Source organism: Saccopteryx bilineata, chromosome 4 (genome assembly GCF_036850765.1).
Source record: "Saccopteryx bilineata isolate mSacBil1 chromosome 4, mSacBil1_pri_phased_curated, whole genome shotgun sequence".
Lineage (NCBI taxonomy): Eukaryota > Metazoa > Chordata > Mammalia > Chiroptera > Emballonuridae > Saccopteryx > Saccopteryx bilineata.
In genome coordinates this window covers 231,602,571-231,621,973 of record NC_089493.1, presented here as the reverse complement: position 1 = coordinate 231,621,973, position 19,403 = coordinate 231,602,571, and the positions used below count along the sequence as shown (strand labels likewise).

The following is a 19,403-nucleotide window of genomic DNA, read 5'->3' as shown; positions in this document are numbered from 1 at the left end:
ACTGCATGTTTTAAAAATTCTTGTGGCACACCAGCATACCACATGCATGCAGCACACGGGTTGAAAATCGCTAGTTTGGCCACTTGCTTTAAGAAAGCCCATGCTGTAGTAAGTACAGTATTTTCTTTTCTGAATTACTTAATTCTGCATTGTAATACTGAAGCTCCATAAAGACAGAGATCACGTGTACCTTTTTTTAGGCACATTAAGTAGGCATATCCCAAAATTTTTTTACTGAATACTTTCAGCCACTGCAAATGTTAGTAAAGAAACTGGAAGCGCTGAGGCAGAACCGCGGGACAATAGTAGTATAATAATTAAAAATAGAGATTATGAAGTCTGAAAAATCTGGCTTCTTATACAGGTTCAAAGGTTTAATAATAGCAAGTTTATTAGGGCAAGTTATGTGACCTAAACCTCAATTTCTACTTCTGTAAAATGAGACCGTATTCTGCAAAATAATCTAATATACCTCACGGAATTGTTGAGGGGTATATGAGAACCTATGTAAATCACTTGGCAACCAGAAGAACTACCTAAAACAAAAACTTTATTTTCCATTGCAGACCTTCCAATAGCAAAACAAAAGCCTATCCCAGTGTAGAGCAATAATGGTAGGTGTTCAGTCTGCCATGCTTCTTACTTCCAGTTAAGCCTTCCAGCGCGCTAAGCAAGACATGTGTTACAGGCAAGACTCCAAAGGTCGCCAACTCCCAGGAAGTGGTCGAGAACCTAGTAAATGACATCCAATGGTCACCACCCTCGCCCCTGCTCCCTGGAAGCGCCAAAGGATGCAACACTCTCCAACTGATAGGTGAGGCAGGGACCCGCAGCCTCCACCCTCATTCCGGGACGCTGCAACGCATGGGGCTTTTTGTTCTTTTGAGGAGTGGATGAGGCGGCAAGGGACAGAAGGATAAAGACTGAAAAATGGAAACAGAAATAGCCATTTCTACACACAGCAGTCCCCAAACACGAGGCTGCCTTCTTGGGGGGGGGGGGGGGGGGGGGGAGACCGCAGCCTGGAGTAGCAGATAGAAGCTCGGCTGTTCTCTCCAGGGCTGACATCTCTAGTATCTCAAAACCAAGAAATGAAAAAGGGAAGCAATGGGGGAAGAGAAATTAAGACGCGAAACGGCCCGGAAGACTCTACTATCACTCCTCCACGCTGCCTTTCGCCCAGAGGAGAACGTGTCTAGGGCTCCGCAGAGCTCAGGAGACAAAGCAACTGCTCAGCAGCGGCTGCAAACCTTGGATGACCAGGTTCTGCACCTCGGTTTTTCTTCGGTCTCGGGGCCCTCACCCGCCACGGCTGCGGTCGTCACGCGAGCAGCTGGAGATGGCCGATCCCATACAGGTCTCGGTGTCCCCCTTAATCCTGAGGGCAGGGGTGAGATGTTGGTCAGAGACTCCAGCTACTAGCGTAGACGTGGGTCTTCTTTCTTCACTAGCAGCAGAAGAGCCACTCAGAGGTAGTGCAAGGCACTACTACACCACGCCTCCTCCTCGCCCGCTTTGGGTCTCACTCGGACACCTCACCGGGCAGAACAATTTCCGGCGAGAGCCAAAGGTTCCGCCTTAACCTTTTCTGACCGGCGCTCAACCGCCCCCGTATGTACCCACCACTTAACGACACGGGTAGTTCCGCTTCCGCCAGCACCAGATAAGTCGCGAGAGGACGCTTAAATCTTGTGGCTTGCATTTAGGACCACTTCGGTGAGTGGTCGTCCTGGTGTGTTTTGTCATACCTAATGAATTTTAAAGAGGCGTAACCTGACAATAATTTCAAAATCATTCGCGTCGACTAGCCTAGGGTTGAATTGACGCTGTGGGTTTGCGCAGGCGCCCTTGGGCGGGAGGTCCTTCCTTGGGCGTTGCGAGGTCCCAGCCTGCAGGGCCGAATCCGGGCGATTTCCGTTTCGGGCCTAGGGAGGTGCCTGCGATGCCTACTCAGTGTAACGGAGTTTTACTTAATGGTCGGTTTTCTGTTTGTGCTAACTTTAGTCGGAGCCGAGACTCCGAGCAAATTCAAAACTTGAGTGCGGCACTCGGTTGACGTTAAAGGTTTGCCCCCGTTACTGAATCATAGTTGTCATTCAATATGAAGAATTACCTCTTTGTCACAAATTCAACTCTCCTATGACCTGTGCGGTGAGAAACTTGTCCGCTCAGGGAGACCGGTCCCGTTGTTTTAAGGGAAAAGTACCCATTTATTTCTGGGCTTCCCTTATATGGGCGTTTCTGAGCTACAGTAGAAGATTTTCAAAGTGGAAACGTATTTATAACATGTGGCTTCGTTTTTTTAAATGAGCTTTTTACGCTGAAGTGAGGCAGATTATGGAGAAGTGTCTGATGTATTTGGATTTCCCAGTCATTACCTTTGCATAAAATTGTTCTCTTACATTTTTCAGAAATTAAAATAGAATAAAGAAGTAAAATTCTGACCACAGGTTAACATATTGAAATAGTACTGATTTTAAGTTTTTAAGTTGGGATACATGCATACCCCTTTTAGAGGCTTCAATTGTTATCCTTGATGGGTTTTGCCCTTGGTGAAACAGTTACATCTGATTTTATTTAAAATGATCCTTTACTGCCTTTATTGCACACAGAGATAAAACTATTAAAGGAACTAACTGGTAAATATTTACGCAGGCATTTTATTTGATGTTGTACAAGGCATACAGTGTAGAAAGTTCAACCAAATAAGACCCTGACATTTCCTCTTGTAAAACTAGAAGCTGTAATGAGCCACCTGCCACTACCTTTTCTATTCCTACTTGTTTTAATACTAAGGTGACCAACTTTTTTACAATGAAAAGGACAAAAATAAATTGAAGAAAACTACGTAAATAAAAGAAACATTTTATTCATTGCAACAATAATGCACTATAATATGCTAAATGTATAATAAAAACGTTTGTAATATTTTATATTGTAATTATGCTTACCTGCCTATTAATTTTTAATAATAATTGTAAGAAAAAAGTACTCATTTAGATACAAATATCTATTCACACATTAGATACAAATATCACATCACACACAATGGATCGACTCTGCGTCCACCAAATACGGACATTTACAGATTAGTCTTCCAATATCAAAAAGGAGAACATGTAGGAGGACACTTTTCAAGGAGGATGGAACTTAAAAAAGGACTGTCCTTTCTACACAGTTGGTCACCTTATTTAATACACAAGCAATAATTTTAATTAAAAATTCCTGAAACTGTGAGCATATCCAAAAGAAGCCAAATATAATCTTCGTATTTGTTAACTCAAACCACTTAATTGTTTCTTGTAAACGATACCTTGATTTAATAATATATGGGCACAGAAAGATTATTTATGTTTGCTCTGCATATTACAGTTTAAAGCCTTATTAACTATGCAAATAGATGGTTTCCAGGAACCAGATGGTGAATACACTTTGAAATGAAAACAACAACAACAACAACAAAAAACAAAATTAGTTCTTTAAGTTATTCCTGTATGTAAATACCAGGTATTAGCAGTAAACTACTTAAAACACTCCTTTGGTGGACTGATTTTTCTTTCTTTTGCATTTTTTATTTGTCCTTGACATCTGTCTTTACTGCCAGAACTAGAAGTTTGTGATCCACATTAGACTATAATCTGATTATAAAGTATGTAACTGTTGAGTCTTCTGGGTTTCGTTGTTAGTAAAACGTTATAAACATTGCCAGAAACCAAAAATCAGCCATTAATGAAAGGAATGAGTTCTTAAAATTGTTTTCCTTGTAGAGATTTGTAGAGAAAGGGTTCTTTCTTCAAACATCTTGATATGGATAGTAATACTTAAATACTTTAACAATAATTATATATTGGTTTACCATTTGTAAAGGACTTTTCAAATCCATTGAACTACATAATTGTGAAAAAGGAGGGTTAAGTATAGTATTACGTCCTTTTTTTCAAATGTGGATACTGGGGTTAGGTAACTCTCACATTAGAAATTCTGATTCCTAAAAGCCTTACCCTGTTAGGCACACTGTACTTGTAGTGCCACATGTGTGCAAATAAAGTAATGTTTTCCCAAAGTGAACTTTGGAATGTGTGTCCTCTTTTAATTCATGACCTCTTCTAATAACAAATGCAAGTTATTCTTTATTTATTGACAAATTGTTGATTGTCCATTATGTCCCAAACACTGTGTGAAACAATGTAATCATTAAAAATTAATAAGACCTTAGTCCTTATTTATATTTATTTATTACAAAATCACTTTATAACTTTTCTAGCAAACACCTGCACTAAGTATTATGAAAGCTGGGGATGACAAATAATTCCAAGAGTAGGAGAGGGGATGAAAAAACAAAATGAAATTTGAAGCAACAGAGACCAAGGTAAAAATGTCAGCGCATATGCTAATTGTTGCCTTAAGTAAATCTCTCTGAACCTCCATTTTCTTATTGTAAGATGGATTTAAAATTAGTACCTACTCCATAGAATGTTGTGAGGATCATCCCAGTAGAGTACTGTATAAATATTTGCAATTACTTCTTAAAAATTGCATATGTAGATTTAATTTTTTTTTTTAATATTTGAAAACTTGTTTCCTCTCCCTATAGTTTTCCCTTTGCAGATGTCATAGAAATAGTAGCATATAGTATGTAGTCTTTTGTGTCTGGCTTCTTTCTCTTAGCCTAATGATTTTGAGATTCATCCCTATTCCTCGATATATTTATTGTGTGTTCCTCATCAATTCTGAGTAGTATTCCACTGGGTGGATCTACCACAATTTGTTTATCCATTCACCAGTTGAACGCTTAGGTTGTTTTCAGGTTTTGGCTGTTCTGAGTAAAGCTTCTAGAAACACTCACACAATAGTTTATCGTGTGAGCATACACTTTCATTTCTCTAGGGTTAAAACTGTTGTCCACCGTGTAAACATTTTGTATTCTCACCAGAAATTTTGTGCATCCTTGATAGTACCTAGTACAGTCAGGTTTGTTTTGTTTTGTTTTTGCCATTTTTGATGGATATGTAATATCTTATTGTGAATTTAATTTGCATTTTTATTGTCTAATGATATTGATATCTTTTCATGTGTTTATTTGCCATCCATACTTTGGGGGGGGGGCTCATGTCTGATTTTTATTCTGGAATGTAAAACTTTTTAAAGTATAGTTGACATACAGTATTACTTATATTAGTTTTAGGCGTATAACATAATGAGATTTCATTCTTATCTATGCTACAAAGTGATCACAAAAATATCCACTGTCACCATACAAAGTTACTGTGATATTATTGACTGTATTCTTTATGCTGTACTTTATATCCCCATCACTTATTTGTGTTATAGGTTTGTACCTCTTAATCCTCCTTTACTTTTTGCCTATACCTCCTCTGTTTAACCTTCTAGCAACTATCAGTTTTTCTGTATCTGTGAGTCTGTTTTGTTTATTCATTTGCTTAGATTTTTATTTTATTTTTATTTTTTTATATCAAGTGAGAGGCAGGGAGGCAGAGACAGACTCCCACATGTGCCCTGACTGGGATCCATCTGGCAAGCCAGTATCAGGTGATGCTCTGCCTGGCTGGGCCATGGAGCCATCCTCAGCAACTGGGGCCAACTTTGCTCAAACCATTTGAGCCATGGCTGCGGGAGGGGAAGAGAGAGAGGGAGATGGGGTGAGGGGAGAGGTGGAGAAGCAGATGGCCGCTTCTCCTTTGTGCTGTGACAGGGAATCGAACTTGGGACTTCCACATGCCTGGCAAATGCTCTACTGCTAAGCCAACTGGCCAGGGCCTATTTAGATTTTTAGATTCCACATGTAAGTGAAAATGAGACAGTATTTGTCTTTCTCTGACTTATTTTACTAAATACCCTGTAGGTCTGTCCATGTAGTTGAAAATTGTAAGATTTCATTCTTTTTCATGTCTGAGTATTAGTCCACTGTGTGTATGTGTATAGTATACACATATATGTATATCCATGTCTCCTTTAAGTGTCTGTTCAAATCCTTTGCCCATTTTTAAAATTGGATTTATTCATTTTTCTTATTGAGCTTTGAGAATTCTTGATAAATTCTAGACACAAGTTCTTTACTATATAAATGTACTGCAGATATTTTCTTAATTATAATTTCTCTTTTTATTTTAATAGTGTCTTTAAAAGAACAATTTTTAAACTTTTTCCTTTTATGAATGGCCTTTTGGTTTGCTATATGGGAACCTAAGCTCACAAAATTTTCTTTTTTGTTATCTTCCAGAAATCTTTATTTTCTGGCTTTACCTTTAGATCTATGACCCATTGTGAGTTAATTTTTACAGATGGTGCAAGATATGAGTTGGGATTCATCTTTTTTTTTTTTTTCCTGTTGATGTTTAGTTGTTCCAGTTCTGTTTCTGGATACTCTGTTCTGTTCAATAGACCAGTGCTATCATTTCGCCAGTACCAGAGTTGTGAGGACTACAGACAGACTTACGGAATATTTCAGGTGTCGTTCCAGACCACCACAATAAAGTGAAATCATAATAAAGCAAGTCCTACAGAGGTTTTGTTTTCTCAGTATATATAAAAGCTCTGTAGTCTATTATACTGTAGTCTGTTATAAAGTGTGCAATAGCATGATGTCTAAAAATGTATATAACTTAATTTAAAAAACTTTACTGCTAAATAATGCTAATCATCATCTGAGCCTTCAGTGAGTCATAATCTTTTTGCTGGCGGAGGGTCCTGCCTCGATGTTGATGGCTGCTGACTAATTAGGGTGGTGGTTGCTGAAGGTTGGGGTGCTTGTGGCAGTTTCTTAAAAAAGACAATAAAGTTTTCTGCATTGAATGTTGCTTCCTTTTATACACAGTTTCTCTGTCACATAGAATGCTGTTTGATAGCATTTTACCCACAGTAGAACTTTAAAAATTGGAGTCAGTTCTCTCAAATCCTACTACTGCTTTATCCACTAGTTCAGTGGTCCCCAACCTTTATTAGGCCACGGACTGGTTTAATGTCAGAAAATATTTTCACGGACTGTCCTTTAGGATGGGACGGATAAGTGCACAAAATAAAATTATGCGACCAGTGTGAATACTGTGGTATTTTTCAATATAATTGTCGAACTTACGAGACAATCGTCAAGAGTGAGTCTTAAACGGATGTAACAGAGGAAATTTTTTTAAAATAAAACATTGTTCAGACTTAAATATAAATAAAACAGAAATAATGTAAGTTATTTATTCTTTCTCTGCGGACTGGTACCAAATGGCCCATGGACCAGTACCGGTCCGCAGCTCAGGGGTTGGGGACCACTGTGTTAGTTTACATATTGTAAATTCTTTGTTGTCATTTCAGCAGTCTTCACAGTATCTTCATCAGGAGTAGATTCCATCTTAAGAAACCACTTTCGCCTGACCAAGCGGTGGTGCAGTGGATAGAGCATTGGCCTCGGATGCTGGGGAGCCAGGTTTGAAACCCTGAGGTCACCCGCTTGAGCGTGGAATCACCAGCTTGAGCGTGGGGTCATAGACATGACTCCATGGTTGCTCACTGGAGCCCAAAAGGCACTGGCTTGAGCCCAAGGTTACTGGCTTGAGCAGGGGGTCATTGGCTTGGCTGGAGCCCCCTGGTCAAGGCACATAAGAGAAAACAATCAATGAACAACAAGGTGCTGCAACTATGGGTTGGTACTTCTCATTGCTCTTCCTTCCTGTCTGTCCCTGTCTCTCCCTCTTCAAAAAAAGAAAAAAGAAACCTCTTTCTTTGCTCATCCATAAGAAGTAACTCCTTAACTTTTAATGTTTTATCGTGAGATTGTAGAAATTCAGTCACATCTTCAGGCTCCACTGCTAATTCTTGTTCTTTTGCTGTTTCTACCACGTGCAGTTACTTCCTCCACTGAAGTCTTGAGGCCCTCAGTCATCCCTGAGGGTTAGAATCAACTTTTCCAAACTCCTGTTAATGTTGATATTTTTACCTCTTCCCACGAATCACGAATGTTCTTAATAGCATTCAGAATGGTGAATCATTTCCAGAAAGTTTTTAATTTACCGTACTTTGACCAGATTCTACCATCAGTAGAATCACTGTGGCAGCTATAGCCTTATGAAATATATTTCTTAAATACAGTCATGTATCGCAAAATGACATTGTGGACAATGAGGACAACATATACTACAGTGGTCCCATAAGATTATAATGGAGCTGAAAAATTCCTGTTGCCGGACATCATAGGCATCTTAATGTCCTCATGGAATGCATTAATCATGTGTTACTGATCCGTGTGTTTACTATATTATACTTTTTGTTGTTGTTTTAAAGTGTATTCTTTCTATTTATATGAAACAGTTTTCTGTTAAACAATGTGCAGTGTTTCACCAGCAGCAGCCTCATAGATCTTGTTTACTGCATTTCTTGATTGCATCATTTTCTCTTGTGCTTGGTTTGCTCTCGTGGTGTTTGGTACACTAGCATGCTATACAGGCTTCACCATATAACCTATGTATATAATAGGATATACCATCTAAGTTTGTATAAGTACACTTTATGATATTAGCACAGTGGTGAAATTGCTTAAAGATGTTTTTCTCAGAACTGTCCCCATTATTAAATGGTACATGACTGTAATTAGACTTAAAGGCAAATTACCCTTTGACCCAAGGGCTTCAGAATGGATGTTGTGTTGGCATGAAAACAACATTAATCTCATTCTATATCTTTTTTTTTCTGTATTTTTCTGAAGTAAGAAGTGGGGAGGCAGAGAGATTCCCATATGTGACTGACCGGGATCCACTGGCAAGCCCATGTGTGGGCAATGCTCGGCCCATTTGGGGTTGTTGCTCCGTTGCAACTGGAGCTTTTCTAGTGCCTGAGGCAAGGACATGGAGCCATTCTCAGTCATGGGCCATCTTGCTCCAATGGAGCCTTGACTGTGGGAGGGGAAGAGAGTGGTAGAGAGAAGGATGAGGGGGAAGGGCGGAGAAGCAGATGGATGCTTCTCTTGTGTGCTCTGACCAGAAATCGAAATTGGGACATCCACACACTGGCTGACGCTCTAGCACTGAGCCAACTGACCGGGGCCTCATTGTACATCATTATCAAGCTCTTAGGTGATGAGGTACATTGTCAGTGTGCTGTGATATTTTGAAATGAATGTTTTTGTTTTTTTCCTGAGCAGTAGGTCTCAACAGTGACCTTAAAATATTCAGTAAACCCATGTTTTAAGCAGACATGCTGTCACCCAGGCTTTGTTTTCTTACTTATGGAGCACAGGCAAAAGAGATTTAGCATAATTCTTAAAGGCCCTGGGGTTTTTGAAATGGTAAATAAGCACTGGCTTTGATAGTCTCTAACAAGCAAGTCAGCCTGGCCTTTGAAGCTTTAAAGCCAGGCATTGACTTCTCTCTAGATGTGAGAGTCTTAGATGACATCTTCATCATCTTCACTATTTTAAAGTGTACAGTTTACTGGCATTCAGTACATTTACATTGTTGTGTAACCATCCATCTTCATAACTCTTTTTTTCTTACATAACTGAAACCCTGTACCCTTTAAACCAGGCGTCCCCAAACTACGGCCCGCGGGCCGCATGTGGCCCTCTGAGGCCATTTATCCGGCCCCCCACTGCACTTCCGGAAGGGGCACCTCTTTCATTGGTGGTCAGTGAGAGGAACACTGTGTGTGGCAGCCCTCCAACGGTCTGAGGGACAGTGAACTGGCCCCCTGTGTAAAAAGTTTGGGGACCCCTGCTTTAAACAATAACTCCCCTGTTACTCCCAACCCCACACCCTGTCAATCACCATTCTAATTTCTCTATAAATGTGACTACTCTAGGTACCTCATATATTTAGAATCATACAGTATTTGTGTTTTTGTCACTGGCTTATTTTACATTAGAATGATGTCCTGAAGGTTCATTCATGTTGTAGTATGTGTCAGAATTTCCTTCCTTTTTAAGGCTGAATAGTTATTCTATTGTATACATATATCCCCTTTGTTTATCCATTCATCCAGTGAAGGAAACTTGAGTTGCTGCCACCTTTTAGCTATGCTGTAAACTTTGGTGTCAGAACAATCTCTAATCCTAATAGAATGTAAACTCCACAAGGGTCAAGAGGATATACGTCTTATTCCTCATTTTATTTCCAATGTGTGCCTGACACATAGCAGGAGCTCAATAATATTTTTTTTAGATCAGTGAATAAACCTCATAACTGTTTCTAGCAACTGTTTTGTAGTTCCTTGCCTGCACCTAAATTTAAGCTAACTAAATCCATTTTCAATGCCTGTTGACGCTATACCTCCTTGCGCTCTGGTTTCCATCTGCCCTGCTCTACTGTAACTATTGCCAAAACCAATAGACACTTTTAGTTCTGTATCATGTTACCTCTCCTCTACTTTGAGTTTAAGAGTTCTTTATTCCCTAGGCTTTTATGAACAGAACCTTTTCTGGCCTTTTCCCCTCATTCTTTGGCTAATCTCATACCTTTGAAGGATTTACAAGAGACATGTAAACTAGTAAGTTCAATAGAGTATTGCAGATTTTATAAAAATGGTACATGTACTGTGGGTATACCAAGGCTCTGCCTGAGAGGAACTAGATGTGGTCAGGAAGGATTCATAGGCAAGTGTACTCATTACCTGAATGTTCAAGTATAAGGATATGTCTACTTTTCTCTTTACTAGGTGCATGTTCATGAATTCCTTCTTCCACTGCCTTAACTTCATGTACCATACACCTGCTTAGATTGTCCAGGAGCTGAATACAACACATTCAATACTGTCGTTTTTCTCCACAAGCCAGAACTTCAGAAGTGATCCTAGACTCTTCATTTCATTGACTCCACACATCCCGTCAGTCTCGGTTCTTACAAAATTTATGTATCCGTTTCCACTGATACCACTTTGACTCAGAATGTTATCATTTCTTGCTTTAATTATGCAGTAGTCCCTGAACTGGCCTGTACTGACCTTCCTGTTTTTCCATACCAGTCTGTCTTTCATAATGGTGCAGAATGGACTTTGTGGAATAGAAAACAATAATGCATTCTGGAAAGGTCAGTCTCCTTGGGCCCAGCAGCAGGGAGAGAAGGGAGAATCAAAAGTGATTCTAGATCAGCGGTTCTCAACCTGTGGGTCGCGACCCCGGCAGGGGTCGTTGGACAATGGCTTTAGGCGACCCCTGTGTTTTGGTCATTCGACAATGGCTTTAGGCGACCCCTGTGTTTTGGTTGTTCGACCCCCGCTGGGGTTGCGACCCACAGGTTGAGAACCACTGTTCTAGATGGACTGGGAGTGGTGGCAGAATAGAAAACTAGCAGAGCGTGGTTCCTTTCATCTGAAACCTGGGGAAAGTGTTTTTCTTTTTAATGTTATTTAGGGTCTAAAATCAGAGAAGTTTTGCCTAGTACAGCCTAATTTTTCTTTATAGCAAAGAGAAGGTTTCCATAGGATTAAAATTAATTTCTATTCAAAGAATCAGCTTACATATTGTTCAAAAGAGTATATGAAAACTAGCATGGCTAAATATCTCCTTTTAATTTTTTATTTGAATGTTTCCAAAATATATCTTTCTCATAATTGATTTGAATGGGTTTGGGTTGTTTTGTTTTTTTTGCATATCGCAATGACCATAATATATTTAGAAATAATATAAAACTTTATTTCTCTCCTCATAACTTATTTATTTAAATGTCTCACAACATACCATTCTATATAAGTAATGTTTTAAATGATGATGGTGATGGTGGGTGGTGATGAGAGACTTTAAGCAAAACATTTTAAAGTGTACCTGTTAATTTCCTTTATTCCCAGAATGTGGAAGGTATTCAGCATTTCTTACCACATGGAAGGAGACGAGATAATTTGTCAAGATGTATCTGAAAAATACTATTTGAATATTTCAGTTCGTATGCATCATACTGTTCTTTCCTGTACTACAAACATCTCTGTCATAGATCATATTCCAGGAATGGTCAGTTCACATGTGAGCAGAAGTATGACAGGGCCTGACCTAAATAGCAATTGAAGTAGCTTATCATTTAAATGATATCTTTAAATATCTTTCACCTAGGTTCGCAATGGTCCGTAGTGGAAAAAACGGCGACCTTCATCTGAAACAGATTGCGTATTATAAACGAACTGGCGAATATCATCCAACGACACTGCCCAGCGAGAGGAGCGGAATAAGGAGAGCAGCAAAAAAGTTTGTCTTCAAAGGTAAGATCAAGGCTCCCAATTCGGAAGATAGAGTTAGTATAGCTTCTTCTCCTGTATGTGTTCTTTGCAGAATCCTGAGAATTTCTATAGTAATTAAAATTGTTGCTAAATAATTACCAGTTGAATTGATGATGCCACTCAGTCAAAAGCAAAATAAAAATACACCGAAGTTAACTGAAGACCCCATAAGCATGAAAATGGCATTTAAAATTATAGACAGAAAATGATATCATGAAAAAAACAAAACACCTAAATTCACTTTTTGTGCTTTTTCTCTCAGGTAGTTCCTACTCTAATGGTGCATTTTGAAGCACCCATGTTACGATCTGTGAAGATTTTATTTGACACTTGATATGAAAATGTTGACAAAGTTAACTTGTTTATTATATGTATTTCTGTGGGTCCCTTTCCCACAGCCATTAAATAAGCTCAGAATTATATTTATTTTTGGACCCTCAAATCCTTCTGGATGGATTAAATATTAGGAAGACAGTAGAATATATTTCTTGAAAGGTTATGGTAATTTTTACTGCTTTCTCCTCTTCGAAAGGGGAGGGGAAGAGAAGTTTGGAACGCGATAAGTAAGAAGTACAGTCAGTAGATAGCTAAATAAATGTTGGTGCTATTATTGAGAGTTTTACTTCTAGGTAGAGAATCAGGCTTTCCTCAAAGCAAGTCAAGAGATAATAGATCAATACCTGCTCATTTCTCCCTATGTCATACACTCTTTCTAATAACCCTTAAGCTTAAGAAGAGGCATGCCTTTTAAACCAAAGTGAGGATTCACTGGCCAATTTATTTAATTTACATAAAAAATGTTTACCAAGTTCCTACTGTGTGCAAATCACATTTTAGGCCTTAGGAATACATTGATGAATAAGATAGATATGATTTCTGCCCTCAAGTTTCTTACCTTCTAATTCAAGTAAGGGCTTTTCCACTGAGCATGTGCTTAATTAAACATATTAGTAGTTTAATGGTGTTTTCTGGGGTTCAGACAGGCACCTCATCCACACTGGAGAGGCAGTGGTTCTTCCCAGCTGTAGATTCTTCTCAGGTGTCCTCCAAAGAAAAACAGAGAACTATCTTGAGGATTAAGGTTCTCCCACTTTCTGGCTTTATCAAGCTCACCTCCTACTCAAATCCAGAAAAACTTAAGATAGGTGGTTGCTTACAAAAATACAGTTATGATGAAATATTATTTCAGAAAATTCTGTTCCTGCTTGACCAGGTGGTGGCACAGTAGATGGAGTGTCTACCTGGGACACTGAGGACTCGTGTTTGAAACCCCAAGGTTACCAACTTGAGTGTGGGATTATAGACATAACCCCATGGTTGCTGGCTTGAGCCCAAAGGTCACTGGTTTGAAACTAAGGTTGCTGCCTTGAGCAAGGGGTCACTGGCTCAGCTAGAGACCCCCACTCTCAGCAAGGCACATATGAGAAAGCAATCAGTGAGCAACAAAAGTTCTGTGACTATGAGTTGATGCTTCTCATCTCTCTCCCTTCCTGTCTCTCTCTCCCCCACACATGAAAGAACGAAAGAGAGAGAGAGAGAGGGAGGGAGGGAGGAAGAAAGGGAAGGGAAGAAGGGAGGGAGGGAAGGAAAATTCTGTTCCTGAAGTAGCTTATCTGTACATAATTCATTTGCTAATTCATGCCGTTTTTAGGAGATGATTGCAAATATTTTTCTAATCTGAATAACCCATAAAAAGATAATTTCATACTCCTGTAGTTATCACATGCTTTGATGAGCAAGAAAGATAGTTGTACTTGTATTGCTAGATACAAAATTCTAGCAGTTAGTGCTCTTCTTACGTATCTAATAAGTGTAAAGCTGAGGAACTCTCAGATTATATGGTAGCATTGTTACAAATAAATACTCTGTTTTAGAGAGAAAAAGGTGTTTAATTTTGGAAAAAAAAAACCCTCTTGGTTTAAAGATAAGGCTATGATTATCTTAAAACTGTATAAATCTCTAAATATTGCAATTATATCTTTTTGGTGTCATTTATTCCAGAAAAAAAGTTGTTTTATGTTGGAAAAGACAGAAAACAAAACCGTTTGGTAATTGTTTCAGAAGAAGAGAAAAAGAAAGTCCTAAGAGAATGCCACGAAAATGACGCTGGATCCCATCACGGCATATCCAGAACCCTTACTCTAGTGGAATCCAGTTACTATTGGACTTCTGTGACCAATGATGTCAAACAGTGGGTATGGCTAGTATTGAGAATATCTTAAATAAATAATATCTCTGTAATAGATAGTCAAATATTCAGAATTCATTATTGCTCCACATTGTCTCTGGATAGCAGTTCTCACTAAGTATTTTCTCTTGGGTAGTTTTTGTACAGAATTATTTAAAGGGAGTTTATTTCCCTTCAGAATTCCTCTTAAAATCACAAAAATATAATTTGAACTATAACAAAGCATTATTTAAGCTTGCATTTAGGTAGATTTTTTTTAGAACCAAATTTTGTCATTGAACTCTTCTATAGAGGCATAATATTAATGGGGTTGAAATTTCTTTAACTAAGTTAGTTCCCCTTTGATGGCAGTCATTCAGTCTTGATGTGAATCCTTGAGAGGTGAATATGTTCATACTAAGTCAGGTCCTATGTCTGCTTTCATCTTTTGTGCCCATTTCATCTTGTCGTAGAAAATATCAAATATGGCAGAAACCCAAAATCAACCAAATGCAAAATCAAATTCTGAAGATAATGCAATTAGTCAGAGTTTTATAACTTTATAACCTACCAGGGCTTTCCACTTCTTATAATAAAAAATTCACCAAGAAATTCTGAGATTCTTGCTGGTAGCTCAACTGATTTCTATTTTTTCTAGATACTCAATTTACAAATGGTAGGAATTCCTTGATATGTATGTGAGATCCCTTAGTAATTGTTATTTGCCTTTTAGAACCTGCCACAGTTCCTTTATAAACATTAGATGAAATCTTTATAAAATCTTTATCATTTGAGAGAGGATATGATTTTTAGAAATAACCTGGGATTATTTTTACATAAGTTGGAAAATAAAAACTTTGCTCAGAAGTAATAATGCAATAAGATCGTTTTTAACTTTTGTTCAGGAGTTGGTTTAAAAGTGATTTCAAAGTGGAGTTCCAGAAATATGTTGAGCAATGACACCACCTATAAGTTGGTCAGTTGGTCTCACCTCATTCCCATGAAAGCTCCATAACAGCATGGACTTTGGTTTTGTCCATTCTCTTTTCCTAGGATCCACAGGAATTTTTGGCATCTATAAATATTGTTTGAATAAAATGATTTGTTAATAAATATTTGTTGAAATAGATGAATGAATAAACTTATTAGAGTGATAATTTAAAAAAATCTTTTGCTTATAGAAATTAGTATATACTGGTATTTACAGATTGATTTAAAATCATAGCAAACTTGTTTTAAGAACTAGTCATTTCATAAGTGTTTATTGACTGTAAACCAGAATTACGCTCCATGTGAATAAGACTCCTTAAAATAGTTATTGAGTAATAGTAGCAACCAATATTTGCTTATTATCCTGAATAGGAGGTTATATTCTTTTTTTTTTTTTTTAATAAATTTTTATTAATGGTAATGGGATGACATTAATAAATCAGGGTACATATATTCAAAGAAAATATGTCTAGGTTATTTTGTCATCAAATTATGTTGCAAACCCCTCGCCCAAAGTCAGATTGTCCTCCGTCACCCTCTATCTAGTTCTCTGTGCCCCTCCCCCTCCCCCTAACTCTCTCCCTCCCTCCCTCCCATGTCCTCCCTCCCCCCCCACCCTTGGTAACCACCACACTCTTGTCCATGTCTCTTAGTCTCATTTTTATGTTCCACCAATGTATGGAATCATGTAGTTCTTGTTTTTTTCTGATTTGCTTATTTCACTCCTTATAATGTTATCAAGATCCCACCATTTTGCTGTAAATGATCTGATGTCATCATTTCTTATGGCTGAGTAGTATTCCATAGTGTATATGTGCCACATCTTCTTTATCCAGTCTTCTATTGAAGGGCTTTTTGGTTGTTTCCATGTCTTGGCCACTGTGAACAGTGCTGCAATGAACATGGGGCTACATGTGTCTTCACGTATCAATGTTTCTGAGGTTTTGGGGTATATACCCAGTAGAGGGATTGCTGGGTCATAAGGTAGTTCTATTTGCAGTTTTTTGAGGAACCACCATACTTTCCTCCATAATGGTTGTACTACTTTACAGTCCCACCAACAGTGAATGAGGGTTCCTTTTTCTCCACAGCCTCTCCAACATTTGCTATTACCCGTCTTGTTGATAATAGCTAATCTAACAGGGGTGAGGTGGTATCTCATTGTAGTTTTGATTTGCATTTCTCTAATAACTAATGAAGCTGAGCATCTTTTCATATATCTGTTGGCCATTTGTATCTCTTCCTGGGAGAAGTGTCTGTTCATGTCCTCTTCCCATTTTTTTATTGGATTGCTTGTTTGTTTGTTGTTGAGTTTTATGAGTTCTTTGTAAATTTTGGATATTAGGCCCTTATCTGAGCTGTCGTTTGAAAATATCAGTTCCCATATAGTTGGCTGTCTGTTTATTTTGATATCAGTTTCTCTTGCTGAGCAAAAACTTTTAATTCTGATGTAGTCCCATTCATTTATCTTTGCCTTCACTTCTCTTGCCATTGGAGTCAAGTTCATAAAACGTTCTTTAAAACCCAGGTCCATGATTTTAGTACCTATGTCTTCTTCTATGTACTTTATTGTTTCAGGTCTTATATTTAGGTCTTTGATCCATTTTGAATTAATTTTAGTACACGGGGACAGGCTGTAGTCGAGTTTCATTCTTTTGCATGTGGCTTTCCAGTTTTCCCAACACCATTTGTTGAAGAGGCTTTCTTTTCTCCATTGTGTGTTGTTGGCCCCTTTATCAAAGATTATTTGACCATATATATGTGGTTTTATTTCTGGGCTTTCTATTCTGTTCCATTGGTCTGAGTGTCTATTTTTCTGCCAATACCATGCTGTTTTGATTATCGTGGCCCTATAATATAGTTTAAAGTCAGGTATTGTAATGCCCCCAGCTTCATTCTTTTTCCTTAGGATTGTTTTGGCTATTCGGGGTTTTTTATAGTTCCATATAAATCTGATGATTTTTTGTTCCATTTCTTTAAAAAATCTCATAGGGATTTTGATGGGAATTGCATTAAATTTGTATATTGCTTTGGGTAATATGGCCATTTTAATTATATTTATTCTTCCTATCCAAGAACAAGGAATATTTTTCCATCTCATTGTATCTTTTTCGATTTCCCTTAACAATGCTTTGTAATTTTCATTATATAGGTCCTTTACGTTCTTTGTTATGTTTATTCCTAGGTATTTTATTTTTTTTGTTGCAATCGTGAAGGGGATTATTTTTTTGAGTTCGTTTTCTAATATTTCATTGTTGGCATATAGAAAGGCTATGGACTTTTGTATGTTAATTTTGTATCCTGCGACCTTACTGTATTGGTTTATTGTTTCTAATAATCTTTTTGTGGAGTCCTTCGGGTTTTCGATGTATAGGATCATATCATCAGCAAAAAGTGATAGCTTTACTTCTTCTTTTCCGATATGGATGCCTTTTATTTCTTTGTCTTGTCTGATTGCTCTGGCCAGAACTTCTAGCACCACGTTGAATAAGAGTGGAGAGAGTGGACAACCCTGTCTTGTTCCTGATTTAAGGTAGAAAGTCCTCAGTTTTATGCCGTTTAATAGGATGCTGGCTGATGGTTTATCATATATGGCCTTTATCATGTTGAGATATTTTCCTTCTATACCCATTTTGTTGAGAGTCTTAAACATAAAATTGTGTTGTATTTTATCAAAAGCCTTTTCTGCATCTATTGATAAGATCATGTGGTTTTTGTTCTTTGTTTTGTTGATATGGTGTATTACGTTAACCGTTTTGCGTATGTTGAACCATCCTTGAGATTCTGGGATGAATCCCACTTGATCATGATGTATTATTTTTTTAATATGTTGTTGTATTCGGTTTGCCAGTATTTTGTTTAGTATTTTAGCATCTGTATTCATTAGAGATATTGGTCTGTAGTTTTCTTTCTTTGTGCCATCCTTGCCAGGTTTTGGTATGAGGGTTATGTTGGCCTCATAAAATGTGTTTGGAAGTATTGCTTCTTCTTCAATTTTTTGGAAGACTTTGAGTAGAATAGGAACCAAGTCTTCTTTGAATGTTTGATAGAATTCACTAGTATAACCGTCTGGGCCTGGACTTTTATTTTTGGGGAGATTTTTAATAGTTTTTTCTATTTCCTCCCTGCTGATTGGTCTGTTTAGGCTTTCTGCTTCTTCATGACTCAGTCTAGGAAGGTTGTATTGTTCTAGGAATTTATCCATTTCTTCTAGGTTGTTGTATTTGGTGGCATATAATTTTTCATAGTATTCTACAATAATTCTTTGTATTTCTATGATGTCTGTGGTGATCTCTCCTCTTTCATTTTGGATTTTATTTATTTGAGTCCTGTGTCTTTTTTCCTTGGTGAGTCTTGCCAAGGGTTTGTCAATTTTGTTGATCTTTTCAAAGAACCAGCTCCTTGTTTTATTGATTTTTTCTATAGTTTTTCTGTTCTCTATTTCATTTATTTCTGCTCTGATTTTTATTATCTCCTTTCTTCGGCTGGTTTTGGGTTGTCTTTGTTCTTCTTTTTCTAGTTCCTTAAGGTGTGAAGTTAAGTGGTTTACTTCGGCTCTCTCTTGTTTGTTCATATAGGCCTGAAGTGATATGAACTTTCCTCTTATTACTGCTTTTGCTGCATCCCAGAGATTCTGATATGTCGTATTTTCATTTTCATTTGTCTGTATATATCTTTTGATCTCTGCGCTTATTTCTTCTTTGACCCATTCATTTTTTAGAAGTATGTTGTTTAGTTTCCACATTTTTGTGGGTTTTTCCCCCTCTTTTTTGCATTTGAATTCTAGTTTCAAGGCTTTATGATCAGAAAATATGCTTGGTACAATTTCAATTTTTCTAAATTTGCTGATATTGTCTTTGTGGCCCAACATATGGTCAATTCTTGAGAATGTTCCATGTACACTAGAGAAAAATGTATACTCTGTCGCTTTGGGATGAAGTGTCCTGTAGATGTCTATCATATCCAGGTGTTCTAGTATTTCGTTTAAGGCCACTATATCTTTATTGATTCTCTGTTTGGATGACCGATCTAGAGCCGTCAG

At 37.7% G+C, this 19,403-nt stretch overlaps 2 protein-coding genes across 23 annotated transcripts in view; one reads left to right on the top strand and one right to left on the bottom strand.

The window, feature by feature from the left end:
- Positions 1-1,533, bottom strand: part of PPIP5K2 (diphosphoinositol pentakisphosphate kinase 2) — a 71,643-nt gene extending 70,110 nt beyond the window's left edge. For 15 of the 17 annotated variants that reach the window (XM_066273926.1, XM_066273931.1, XM_066273933.1 and 12 more), the window contains exon 1: positions 1,273-1,533. The gene's annotated coding sequence lies outside the window, so the exon portion shown is untranslated. Of the gene's footprint in view, positions 1-1,250 lie in introns of all 17 variants that reach the window. The other 2 variants (XM_066273928.1, XM_066273927.1) reach the window with 2 other exon arrangements.
- Positions 1,534-1,632: 99 nt separating this feature from the next.
- The window catches only part of GIN1 (gypsy retrotransposon integrase 1), a 39,189-nt gene continuing 21,418 nt past the window's right edge, over positions 1,633-19,403 (top strand). The window contains exons 1-4 of one of the 6 annotated variants that reach the window (XM_066277821.1): positions 1,633-1,716; positions 7,327-7,435; positions 12,041-12,186; positions 14,206-14,399. In XM_066277821.1, the coding sequence (XP_066133918.1) occupies positions 12,048-12,186; positions 14,206-14,399 (333 nt within the window). In that variant the 5' untranslated portion in view covers positions 1,633-1,716; positions 7,327-7,435; positions 12,041-12,047. The other 5 variants (XM_066277820.1, XM_066277819.1, XM_066277818.1 and 2 more) reach the window with 5 other exon arrangements.